The sequence below is a fragment of the Lissotriton helveticus genome, chromosome 1_1, assembly GCF_964261635.1.
Source record: "Lissotriton helveticus chromosome 1_1, aLisHel1.1, whole genome shotgun sequence".
Lineage (NCBI taxonomy): Eukaryota > Metazoa > Chordata > Amphibia > Caudata > Salamandridae > Lissotriton > Lissotriton helveticus.
Window position 1 is genome coordinate 943,381,185 of NC_136057.1, and position 14,373 is coordinate 943,395,557.

Here is a 14,373-nt window from a genome sequence, read left to right on the forward strand (position 1 = left end):
TACGGCTCTTTTGCTACGAGAGCTCTAAACTACCGTAAACCCACACTCCGTCAAACCCGGCACCCGGTACACGACAAGCAAGACATGAACGCCATCGTCCGTGTCATCCCTATCCTGTACGCCCACCACCTCGTATATAGAAACCGACGACGGCGCAGAAGGTGAGTACAACGAACACCAACATACCTGTACGTGTTGCCATACGAGCACATCTCCATTGCACGACTGTCATGTCTGGGTACGTTGCACCACACAATCCCGCACAACACCAGTGTCATACGGAGACGTACCGCACCTACGTCATCGACTTCGGGGTACGGAACGTCACCGCACAACACCAGTGTAATACGGAGACGTCCCGCACCTACGTCATCGACCACGGGGTACGGAACGTCACCGCACATCACTAGTGTAATACGGAGAGGTACCGCACCTACGTCATCGACTTCGGGGTACGGTACGTCACCGCACTCCACCAGTGTTATACGTGCCGCATGTACGTCATCCAGCTCGGGGTACGGTACGTCACCGCACAACACCAGTGTCATACGGAGACGTACCGCACCTACGTCATCGACTTCGGGGTACGGTACGTCACCGCACTCCACCAGTGTTATACGTGCCGCATGTACGTCATCCAGCTCGGGGTACGGTACGTCACCGCACAACACCAGTGTCATACGGAGACATACCGCACCGTGCCGCATGTACGTCATCCAGCTCGGGGTACGGTACGTCACCGCACAACACCAGTGTCATACGGAGACGTACCGCACCGTGCCGCATGTACGTCATCCAGCTCGGGGTACGGTACGTCACCGCACAACACCAGTGTCATACGGAGACGTACCGCACCTACGTCATCGACCACGGGGTACGGAACGTCACCGCACATCACTAGTGTAATACGGAGAGGTACCGCACCTACGTCATCGACTTCGGGGTACGGTACGTCACCGCACTCCACCAGTGTTATACGTGCCGCATGTACGTCATCCAGCTCGGGGTACGGTACGTCACCGCACAACACCAGTGTCATACGGAGACGTACCGCACCGTGCCGCATGTACGTCATCCAGCTCGGGGTACGGTACGTCACCGCACAACACCAGTGTCATACGGAGACGTACCGCACCTACGTCATCGACTTCGGGGTACGGTACGTCACCGCACTCCACCAGTGTTATACGTGCCGCATGTACGTCATCCAGCTCGGGGTACGGTACGTCACCGCACAACACCAGTGTCATACGGAGACGTACCGCACCTACGTCATCGACTTCGGGGTACGGTACGTCACCGCACTCCACCAGTGTTATACGTGCTGCATGTACGTCATCCAGCTCGATGTACGTCATCCAGCTCACCGCACAACACCAGTGCAATAGACGTGTGGGACATACGTCTGCTAAGTAATTGTATGTGTAAGTATGAGAGTGTGTGTCTGAGACACCCCCCCCTGGCCACCTGTGCCCAGCATCAGAGTGCCCAGCATCAGAGTGCCCACCACTGCCCAGCATCAGAGTGCCCAGCATCAGAGTGCCCACCACTGCCCAGCATCAGAGTCCCCACCACTGCCCAGCATCAGAGTGCCCAGCATCAGAGTGCCCACCACTGCCCAGCATCAGAGTGCCCAGCATCAGAGTGCCCACCACTGCCCAGCATCAGAGTGCCCAGCATCAGAGTGCCCACCACTGCCCAGCATCAGAGTGCCCAGCATCAGAGTGCCCACCACTGCCCAGCATCAGAGTGCCCACCACTGCCCAGCATCAGAGTGCCCAGCATCAGAGTGCCCACCACTGCCCAGCATCAGAGTGCCCACCACTGCCCAGCATCAGAGTGCCCAGCATCAGAGTGCCCACCACTGCCCAGCATCAGAGCGCCCACCACTGCCCAGCATCAGAGTGCCCAGCATCAGAGTGCCCACCACTGCCCAGCATCAGAGTGCCCAGCATCAGAGTGCCCACCACTGCCCAGCATCAGAGTGCCCAGCATCAGAGTGCCCACCACTGCCCAGCATCAGAGTCCCCACCACTGCCCAGCATCAGAGTGCCCAGCATCAGAGTGCCCACCACTGCCCAGCATCAGAGTGCCCACCACTGCCCAGCATCAGAGTGCCCAGCATCAGAGTGCCCACCACTGCCCAGCATCAGAGTGCCCACCACTGCCCAGCATCAGAGTGCCCAGCATCAGAGTGCCCACCACTGCCCAGCATCAGAGTGCCCACCACTGCCCAGCATCAGAGTGCCCAGCATCAGAGTGCCCACCACTGCCCAGCATCAGAGTGCCCACCACTGCCCAGCATCAGAGTGCCCAGCATCAGAGTGCCCACCACTGCCCAGCATCAGAGTGCCCACCACTGCCCAGCATCAGAGTGCCCAGCATCAGAGTGCCCACCACTGCCCAGCATCAGAGTGCCCACCACTGCCCAGCATCAGAGTGCCCAGCATCAGAGTGCCCACCACTGCCCAGCATCAGAGTGCCCAGCATCAGAGTGCCCACCACTGCCCAGCATCAGAGTGCCCAGCATCAGAGTCCCCACCACTGCCCAGCATCAGAGTGCCCAGCATCAGAGTGCCCACCACTGCCCAGCATCAGAGTGCCCAGCATCAGAGTGCCCACCACTGCCCAGCTCGTACATCATAAACATACCATTGTCAACCTCATTACCCTCAGGAGATAGACACATTTTAGTAGACCTAAATGTGAACATCACACCAGCTCCCAGGCACCCAGCAGTCACAGACATCATCACACAAACTACAAATCTGAAAAGAAAAAATCTGCTTTATTCAGCGGAATCACAAAAGAAAAGCAAATGAGAGTCCTCGCTCATTAAAGGGCAATGGCCAGTCCAATAGAGTCTCAGCAATAGCTTGTGCCTCCATGGGTGTCATCTCACCCAAACATGCCTGCACATGGCGTTTAATCAGCTGTGCTGACTATGGGGGCACCATCTGTGGAATCCTCCGGCACCGCATGGACAGGAGAGGGAAGGACAGGTGGAGTGGGTGCAGGTGTAGTGGATTCATCCACACTGGTTGGGGCATCGCCGAAAGTAGATTCAAAAACCTGGCTGCACACCTCAGCCAGGGCGGAAAAACTACCACCAGAACCCGGGGACACATTGGGGGTGGAGGTACAGGGCTGTGAGTCAGTCCTACTGGGTGTGTGGATGTGTGTGTGAGGTGTCTCCCCTCTCCCTGTGGGTGTGCCTACTTGCCCTTGAGACTGTGTGCGTGGAGCTTTGAGCTTCTTATGCTGTGTGTGTGCGCTGGGTGTGTCTGACCTGTGGCGTGTGCGTGTATGCTGTGTAGGTATGTGAGAGGCAGAGGTGGATGGCTCGGAAGGATGGGGGGGGGACAGATGCTGCTGGGTGTACATAGCTGCCGTCAGCGTTGATTCAATGGCAGCCACACTCCGACGCAGATCAGACATGGCTGATGACATGCCCTCCATGAACGACACCACCTGTGTAATCAGTTGTGTATGTCCATGGAGGACAGACAGCATGGATGCCTGACCTACTGCAATCTGCCGGAGTAGGTCCACTGTCTCAGCACTGAGGGCAGCAGGGGACACAGGGGCAGGGGCTGCGGTGCCGGGAACAAAGGAGACACGGGGGCTAGCACGGACCCTAGGCACACCAAGGAGTGGGAGGTTGGAGATGGGACTGGAGGAGGGGAGGGCAGCCAAAGATGTATGAGTGACCATTGCTGCATATTCCCCCCCCTCCTGAGAGTCTGTCTCGGATTCGTCGGCATGGTACGATGTGTCAGTCACATGTCGTGCGGCCTGTAGACTCTCCTCCCACTCTGTGCCACTGCCTCCCTCTGACACCTCCCAGCAGGTGGCACTGTCGGTGTGTCCCTCCGCCTGGTCCGCGCCTCTGTCTCCTCCAGATTCAGATGATGATGCTGTGAGCAAGGAGAAGAATTAAAACATATCAGTCACCTGTACACATCAGACATATCAGCTGCAAATCATATGGCCTCTTTCGTCAACATGGCATGCATCATGAGTCACATGACACATAACTCTTCATAATGACAATTCTACTTGTGGAGAAATGTCAGAGACACACAGCTCAATGTAAGGTAGGAGACAAGGTATAGGCAAGTAAAATACTTGTATGAGAGACACAATCATGATCCACTGCCTGACAACAGGATAGCTGATGATGCATAACAGTTCATTACCCAACCCTGCCACCCAAATCAAGACCTGGTCATGTTTGATTAGCTTTGACTCTGTGCCACATTAGAAAAGTCCTGGGCAAACTGCCATGTGATGCCGTCCTGGGACCTGAAACAAGTCTTCCATCACCTCACACTGCCATCACCGCTTTGTACATCCAAAGTCACATTGTGTGGCAAACCATCAATACCATGTACAAAGAACATGCCACAGATGGAGAGAATATGCACACACGCACTGCCCAGTGTGAGTATGCAGAAGTCCAAAATATAGCACATGTACATTGTGCACCTGCAGCTAACACAAGATAATTAGAAAGTGTACCATGGACAAAGGCCACTGAGGCTGACTTGTGCACAAAACACTTGTTGAGACTCAAGAACAGTGCCACAATATGAAGAAGGGCAGACATAGTGCACATGTGGTGCTACATTTAAGGTACGAACAGGTGTGACATACCCCCCTACAACATGAAGATGTGCAAAGGAAGATGCAACTTGAGACACTGCACCATAGGAGTACATGTCAAAAACAAGCATTAGCCAAAGCAAACCTCTACTGTGGAGTAGGGCAAGGCATGTAAAGAAGCAGCTGCTGACAGAGGGACAATCGAATTCCAATGCATGAACTGCCTGTCTGACTACACCACTCAAACTATGGGAGTGTGACCATGCCGTAGAGCTCTTCAGGTACCATTTCTCACACACATGACTACAAACAGACATGTACCTACCCCCTTCGTGCTGCTGTCCCTCCTGCAACTGCCTATGGAGGTCTGGGAACACCACTTCCAGGACCCGGAGCATGTTGGGGGTGAGTTGCCGGCTGCCGCCATGCCGGCGTGGAGCTTCCAGCTTCAGCTGGACTCGGGCGATGCGGCGGCTCCAGCACCGGATGTCCTGCCACCTCTTCTTTATGTTTCGAAGCCTCCTGCGAGGCCCCCCCTCGCTCCGGACAGCCCTGGCGATGTCCACCCAGATTTCACCCTTCTCATAGGCAGATACCTGTCACAAATGTAAAGTTACAGAACATCAGTATACCTGGTGCATGTTCCCAAGACACCCATATGTCCACAAAATACATGATGACAATAGGGCAACGTATGGCACACACATTAGCATCATTGTCCAGGAGTATGTGGCCTGTGTGCTAACAAAACTGCTTAGCATTACATTGTAAATCTACAGATTACATGAGGGCTGTAAAACACTCTTTGAGCATGACACTCACTGAACAAGACATGCTATATCTGGGTGCAATGCAGCACGTGACATGCTGTCACACACCACACTACAACAAATAACTCTCTTCTAACAACACTGTGCACCCTGGCACTCACTCACAACAACATTGCATCTATCCAGTATTACTACACAGTGGCTATGATGTCACACACACAACAGGTGCACACTCCAAGGTATTGCACACATCACTCACCTGATCCCCTGGTCTCCCATACAGCTTGCTGAAGTTGGGCAGGAGGGCATCCAGAAGGGCCTTGTTCTCACCATCAGTGAATGCAGGTGCCCTCTCCATGTTCAGCTAATCAGGGCCAGAGGATTCAGAGACAGCAGCTGTGGTTAGCACACCAATGTTGTGCAGGCAAGTGCCCTCCCACAGCCACATGCTGCCTTATATCTGTGCTGCAGAGGGTCTGTGAGTCCAAGGAGTAGTGTGTGATAGGCCACCATAATTTGCATCCTATGTTCCATCCAATCACATCACACCTAAGCCCATTACACACATATGCATGGTTTGAAAATAGAGCCAGAGCTGAACAACAACTTTCGCAACATTGTATACTTTTTCCTAACTGAATCTTCCAGGACACCTGTAGGAGTGTAAAAAACTCCGTATCCATGACAACCTGGTTGCATTTGGAACAGTACACTGTTTCCTTAGTTGTTCCCTATGAAATTTAAAAAACCACACACAAGTACGGTGACATTGCCATTGCTACACATTGAATGGTGTAACGATGCGTACACAGGCCCGTACCATTGGGGTACGCTCAGTAGAGCCTAAAGGCGATAGGGAAACGATGCGTACACAGGCCCGTACCATTGGGGTACGCTCAGCTCGCGTAGAGCCTAAAGGCGATAGGGAAACGATGCGTACACAGGCCCGTACCATTGGGGTACGCTCAGTAGAGCCTAAAGGCGATAGGGAAACGATGCGTACACAGGCCCCTACCATTGGGGTACGCTCAGCTCGCGTAGAGCCTAAAGGCGATAGGGAAACGATGCGTACACAGGCCCGTACCATTGGGGTACGCTCAGTAGAGCCTAAAGGCGATAGGGAAACGATGCGTACACAGGCCCCTACCATTGGGGTACGCTCAGCTCGCGTAGAGCCTAAAGGCGATAGGGAAACGATGCGTACACAGGCCCCTACCATTGGGGTACGCTCAGCTCGCGTAGAGCCTAAAGGCGATAGGGAAACGATGCGTACACAGGCCCGTACCATTGGGGTACGCTCAGTAGAGCCTAAAGGCGATAGGGAAACGATGCGTACACAGGCCCGTACCATTGGGGTACGCTCAGTAGAGCCTAAAGGCGATAGGGAAACGATGCGTACACAGGCCCGTACCATTGGGGTACGCTCAGCTCGCGTAGAGCCTAAAGGCGATAGGGAAACGATGCGTACACAGGCCCCTACCATTGGGGTACGCTCAGTAGAGCCTAAAGGCGATAGGGAAACGATGCGTACACAGGCCCGTACCATTGGGGTACGCTCAGTAGAGCCTAAAGGCGATAGGGAAACGATGCGTACACAGGCCCGTACCATTGGGGTACGCTCAGCTCGCGTAGAGCCTAAAGGCGATAGGGAAACGATGCGTACACAGGCCCCTACCATTGGGGTACGCTCAGTAGAGCCTAAAGGCGATAGGGAAACGATGCGTACACAGGCCCGTACCATTGGGGTACGCTCAGTAGAGCCTAAAGGCGATAGGGAAACGATGCGTACACAGGCCCCTACCATTGGGGTACGCTCAGCTCGCGTAGAGCCTAAAGGCGATAGGGAAACGATGCGTACACAGGCCCCTACCATTGGGGTACGCTCAGCTCGCGTAGAGCCTAAAGGCGATAGGGAAACGATGCGTACACAGGCCCGTACCATTGGGGTACGCTCAGTAGAGCCTAAAGGCGATAGGGAAACGATGCGTACACAGGCCCCTACCATTGGGGTACGCTCAGCTCGCGTAGAGCCTAAAGGCGATAGGGAAACGATGCGTACACAGGCCCCTACCATTGGGGTACGCTCAGCTCGCGTAGAGCCTAAAGGCGATAGGGAAACGATGCGTACACAGGCCCGTACCATTGGGGTACGCTCAGTAGAGCCTAAAGGCGATAGGGAAACGATGCGTACACAGGCCCCTACCATTGGGGTACGCTCAGCTCGCGTAGAGCCTAAAGGCGATAGGGAAACGATGCGTACACAGGCCCCTACCATTGGGGTACGCTCAGCTCGCGTAGAGCCTAAAGGCGATAGGGAAACGATGCGTACACAGGCCCGTACCATTGGGGTACGCTCAGTAGAGCCTAAAGGCGATAGGGAAACGATGCGTACACAGGCCCCTACCATTGGGGTACATTGAGTCAGACATGGTCAAGTGAACGATTGTGTAGGCTGCGTCCCTGTCCACCTTCATGTCACCATTGGCAGAGTCACACTAGGAAATCACACAGCAGGGATGTAGTCTACACTCATGTCAACCATGTGGATGCATACATCAGCATGGCACACATACATCAGTATGTGCCAGGTTTGGCAGACATTGAAGAAGCACAGGGATTGTGACCGTGTGCCTCAGTTGATGTGTAAATAGCTTGCACAACATGTCATCATTCATGATGCACATGTGCATCACATGCATTCAACAATTTCAACACGATTGACGTCTGCAACATGTAGCGTGGCACATGAACACTCGAATGGGCCACAATTCAGTACAGGGAACTGCCACATGATGACAGGAACATGCCCACTGTCACAGAGGTGTCATAGCCGCACAGCATGACCCTGTGTGACCACGTCATGTGTGTGCCTTGTGCTACATTGTGCATGCTGTTAGCATATGCCATGAAGAGGTCAGTAAAGTATTACTCACCTCAGAATATCCACACATGTCATCCTGGACATGGCAATTTCCGTAATACCGTACACTTGTGTGTTGGTGTGTAATTCCTCTGGCTCTGCAAGTATCCTTGGCGTTGTGTCTGCCCTGATGACGTTATCTGAGTAGTCATATGTCACCTCTGCGTCCACACGTCAGGTCCTCTGTTTGTTTCTCAACACCAACGCAGCTCCGGTCTAAGTTAAAGCTTACACATTTTGTACCCTAAATCATTGTACTAACACTTCAGAACATTTACCTTTTATTGTCATACTCAAGACCGTGCCAATAGGGATGTCACTTACAAAGCCTGTGAGGAATGAAAAGGCCTCATGTTGGTGAGTGACCCTCACCGTCTGTGTCTCCACGGTTTTCACGTCAGGCACAACAACAAGAGCTGCTCCAATTGCGGGGAGCTGACATATGAATCCAGGTGTGATATGTCCCACAAGCCACTTAGACTCCAGCAGTTGGCACAGCAGCACAATAGCTCATGGTTGGGATGTAGGACCAGTGCATGTGTGTGGGTGTGGAGACATGTGAGCCCCTCATTAGTACATCATTCCCCAGGCGACACTTGTCAGGTAAACAACAAAAGTCAGAGATGTGTAATTGCATTGACAAATAACCATGATGCAAGTGCAATGCTGCATGGGATTAGGGTGACGGCGACCACACGGCTCCATCAGAACAGCAGCCATCGTAGCCAGCACCACGACCTACGGTCCCAGCCCTGCATGTGACACAGGAGGAGTAACTGCACTTCCTCATGTCCATGATGTCCTTCACCCCGGCCAGTGACTATGCATCAGCTTCTGGCCCACCGTACCCGTCAGGGGGCAGTTGCGCCTCAGTTGATATGCCCCTGACGCCATCATTCGCTGAGTGACGGACGCAGGCGGTGCATACGTCCCAGAACCGCTGTGACAGACATGATCGGAATGTTCATCCAGGTCCCCGCTGGTGCAACTCACAACCTCACTGCCAGATCTCCCCCAGGTGTCAGCCGTGGCGCCATTCTGGGGTGGTGCTGGCCCCGATAACACACACTGTACGGCTCCGCCGTGGTAACTGTGTGGCAGAACACCGCTCTTAATGCTGCATGGGAATGTAAACATCAATGAGCTGGCCACACCTCATTACAATTGGCGCTAATGAGTATTGGGAGGGTCAAGAAGACCCACTGGCACGTGAGTGTCAGTCCCAACACCACAGGACAGGTGGACTGGGGGATGCGAGTGTTGTGGACACCTAGCCAGACACAGGTGATGTCTCAACTCAAAAGATGTATTTGGATGATTTGGCAACGTTCAGTGTAGTGTTTATGTGGGCGGTTGTAACCATGGCCCTTCATCTCCCTGTTGTTGCGGTGAGGACCAACTTGTCACTCAGGTCCTTCAACTACACTAACGCTACGCTGAGCCTCTGCAGGCTCATCTTGATGAGAGTACTGTATGTATTTTTGCAAGCTTGTACAGCCACGCAGCATGTTTGTCTGTACATAGGCACGTTGTCAGACCCCCACTGCCCTACCCGGACTGACCATGTTCCCTGTCCTACCACCCCATCCCAGGAAGCATCTGCATGCAGCCCTCAAAACCACAGAACACATTCACGTTACCTACGCTGTAGAGGGTATCCAAGAGGTACAGGCACTACGCAAAGATGTCATCATCCTCCCTGACTCTGGGAGTGATGTTTAGCTACTTGACATGCATCTTTGCCTGCTACCCACACTCTCTGTGGGATATGTTTGTGTAACAGCTGCCAGTGTATGCGTTGTAGGTACAGCCAAAACGTGGCCACGCCCTTGTCGGATGCCAATCAACAACACTACTTTTGTTCCGGTGTGGCCTGGATAGCCACCACTCACTGGTCAGATCAATGACACCCAGGGAGGCTAATTAGTCCTAAGCTATGTATGTATAGAAATGTGACACTTTGCTACTGCCTACTGTTCCTTACAGATATTGGTTCACAAAAGGTAAGTAACTAGTCCTTGAAAGTACTGTGCATCTGCTGTAGGAGCATATATGTTGTGTCCTTGCTGTGATGGCAGGGTGACTAATGTACACACACCATGCCACGTGTGTAAATGACCCGTTCACATGTGTGATGGCATTACAGACCGTCAGTGACAAATGTAATTATCATGATGTATGATGATGGTCATGTAATTCTCACTGAAAGTACACACCGCGACATGACTAAGGCTGAACAGTGCAAATGATTGCACATGTGGTGTGTGTGTGTATTGCAGTCTGCCCTCTGGGTGTGCAACCTCCTACTGACATTGACATGACGTGTCTCACTGACATGATACATTGTCATGGTCACTTAGACCTGTACATCTGAAGGCTTGTATGCATGTCACATCCATTCCACACACTACAGGTATTTACCTTCGCCACGGAGGAGTGTGTGGGAGCTGGCATCTGTGTGTATCCCACACCACACTCCAAATTGTCTACATCATTTGAAGAGGTGTTGCTTGTGCCATGTACATTGTTATAGTCTTAGTCAGACAGTTGTAGACATTTCCTTAAAATTGTGTCTTGCAGGGCACCCCCTCTGGAAAGGCCGTTGCCTGACTTGGAAGCCATGAGGGAGCGCAACTGCATCCGTCGATATCGCTTCGGCCGACAGTTGATCAAGGACCTGACGGGCAGGCTTGAGGCTCACCTACAACCACGCCACAGGTATCCAAGTGCACTGACACCCAAGGTGAAGGTTATGGCAGCCCTCCATTTCTTTGCCACAGGTACCTTCCAATTTACCATAGCTGATGTGGGAGGGATGTCTCAGACCATGTTTAGCCGGGTATTGAGTGATGTTTTGGGAGCAATGTTGCTCCACCTTGATGATTTCATTACATTCCCTACTCCAGAAGAGTTGACAGATGTCAAGGGGCAATTCTATGGCCTGGGCCGTATGCCACATGTAATTGGTGCAATTGATGGTACACATGTTACTCTTGTCCCACCACAGGCTCAGGAGCAAGCGTATCGCAACAGGAAACACTACCACTCGATAAATGCCCTGGTGGTGTGTCTTGCCAACATGATTATCTCACATGTTTGTGCACGTTATCCAGGATCGTGCCACGATGCTTTCATCATGAGGCGTAGCAGGGTACCACAGATGATGCTGCAGCTGCACAACCACCGGGCATGTCTAGTTGGTGAGTATACACTGTGAGCTCTGTATGTCAGTATGTCACAACTTCATGATCTGCATCATATGATTGACTCTTGTACATGTTGTCAAATTGCAGGAGACGCTGGATATCCAAACATGCCATGGCTAATGACTCCGCTACGCAACCCCAGGACAGCTGCAGACCAGCGTTACAACAATGCACATGTGAAGACCAGGCAGGTGATCGAACGGACCTTTGGACTCCTGAAGAGCCGCTTCAGGTGCCTGGACAAGACAGGCGGAGCCCTCCAATACAGCCCACGCAAGGTGTGTGACATCTTCACCGTGTGCTGCATGCTACACAACATGGCAGTGGAGAAGGCTGTGCCACTCTACCTGGATCCTGATGAGCTGGAACATCCGCCCGTTGAGGATGAAGGCCTTGGCCAGGATGCCAGTGATGAGGAGGGTGAAGATGATATCCGCGGTCACCTCATCCGCAACTTCTTTTCATGATGGTGAGTCCTTTCATCTTTTCAGTAAAAGATGGACTATAGAGTAGCATGGGTAGCATGCTATGTATGCAACAGACTGTAAGCAAGATCAATTGGATGTGTGTTGTGCTGTGTCACATGTTCAGTTGGAATGCTACACACATACGTGCTATGAGTGCACTCGGAATGTACAGGTGTCATACTACATCAGGCTATTCAACAGACATTGTCAAAATGACATTATACCGACCGTGACCCCTTGTGTGCCACTCTCATCCACAGCTCGCCCTGCCTGTTGTCCGTTGGGGTACATCGTGGTCATCCTGCTACTGCTCATTATGATTGCACCGTCAGCCACATCAACGGAGCATGCTTGAACATGTGGAGGAGTCAATTTGGGTAAGGACTCATATGAGGCTGTTTAGCATTGGTATGTGTAGAAATGTGTGGTACATGTTCATGTGCATGTGGTGTCATCTTGCATACATGCTACTCCAATATGTACCTCATGACATGTATGGCCACTCCCATGACAGGATAGTCACCCCTTCTGTCATCTGTTGTACTTTGATACTCTGGTGAATGCATCAATGTGTGGAGACATTGCCACAGCAACATTGCACATACCATGGCATGACATTGTGTCAGAGGTCACAACCACGGACTCTGTGGGGGATTGCAGCCTCACTGTGTGCATTAGAATGTGACTGGATCCTCACCTCCAGCTTGTGGGCCAGTCCAGTGTGAGTACCATGAAAGCATGTGGTGTTGGTGTTGCCCAGTGTATGTTCCACATCTTAAGACAACTGTCCCGTGAATCAGTTAACATGGATGCATTGCCCCTTGCAGCAGTATATCATGTCACTGTCATGTCGTTACCTCAGTGCAGGTTGAGAATACTGCAACGCCAGCCTTCACAGTGAGTAGCCGTGATGTTTAGATGCACATGATGCCATGTATGTTTAGCATGACAAAGTAAAAAGTGTGAAAGATGCATATGTGAATTTCTGTGTAGCACCAGTGGAGTGCGGTCATTCACATGAATCTCTGGTCGCCGGCACCATGACTGTGCTATGGTAGGGTCTGATTATGTAGCTTGGATGGACATCACTTGCACTTAATATTTGTTGTACATGCATATCATGTTTAGCATTGTGATGCATACTTGCCACACCAAAAGACTGGCTACAGAGTGCCTTCATTGCATGTCGATCATTAACTTCCTCGTCATATGTGATACTAACAGCTGGAGTGGATTTGCTCAAGTTAGCTTACAGGGCCCTTATGGCTTACCAATATCACATACAGACTTTAGAGTTAGCGGTAGTTTGATTTCCATATGTTTCCATTTGTTACTGATGTCTACCTCATCTGTGCCTGGGAATGTGTTTATACTACATAGATCTTTTTGCATGGGTGCTCACTTGTGAGCGTTACACATGACTCTAATGGATGACAGACTGTCCCAGTTTTTATGTGTCTGTGTCACAGCATCGAATCTGATGTGATGGCATGATTAATCATCATTATTTGTCACCAGACAGTACACTTCACAGGTGTGACTGGTAGAGTGTAGCTAATGAGGTTTTTGAAGTGTCTGTGACATGAGAATGTTGTCCTAATGCTTAATTGCCTCTGTTTCAGGTCTCCCTCCCAGCAGTTCCCATCCTCTCCTTCCCTCGCCTGATCACCCTTTTGTGTCTGTTGTTTGTACTCAGACCAATGGGCTATTTGGAGGTGGAACCCTTAGAGCATCACACCAGTCTGATGAAGAAAGGTACGGCCAGTCGTTGACAGCCTTGTAGGTATTCGTAAAGCGGCATTACAGGTGACATCATGATTAGTGTAAATTGGACTTATTGACAATGCACATGTATGATTGTGATAGCTCCATGGGCTCACAATGTAGATTATCATGTTGTGCATGACGTCTGACTCCTACAGAATCTAGTGCCTGCTTGTGTCTCTACACACATGTCCGTCTAATGTGCACATATACTATTTTCAAATTAGTTACCTCATGCTTGTTAGGTGTGTAACTGTGTATTGTCCACACACATGGGGTGGGTGAAGGCTATAATACTATGTTGTGTGTGAGGTAGATGTCTTTGTTGGTGCAGTTTGGATTTGAACACACTAGCTCTTGTATACACCTGCAGACGCTGTGTGTCTTGTGCCCCACTTGACCGTAAGGGCCCTGATCCACTGACTGTGATGTGTGGTGTTTACTGTGCCATTTAGTAGTCAGTGATCCTGAGTGAGGCAGACACTCCTGCCTTCACATCCACATGTCACTTTGCGCATTGCGGCTGCCCTTGTGTTATGTGTTTGTTTAGCAATTAGTCACACCCCTCCTGCCGTCATTTATTCACTCATTGCTGCAGCTGCATACACAGCCAACATGCAGCGCACACTATCCAGGAACAC

The 14,373-nt window shown here is 51.6% G+C and overlaps 1 protein-coding gene across 1 annotated transcript in view; it reads right to left on the reverse strand.

Annotated features, from left to right (window-relative positions):
- Positions 1 to 2,925: 2,925 nt before the first annotated feature.
- Positions 2,926 to 14,373, reverse strand: part of LOC144763226 (uncharacterized) — a 57,718-nt gene continuing 46,270 nt past the window's right edge. Inside the window, exons 2-3 of the mRNA XM_078648623.1 lie at positions 4,931 to 5,201; positions 2,926 to 3,917 (exon numbers count right to left, since the gene is read on the reverse strand). Of these exons, the coding sequence (XP_078504749.1) occupies positions 2,926 to 3,917; positions 4,931 to 5,201 (1,263 nt within the window). The remainder of the gene's footprint in view (positions 3,918 to 4,930; positions 5,202 to 14,373) is intronic.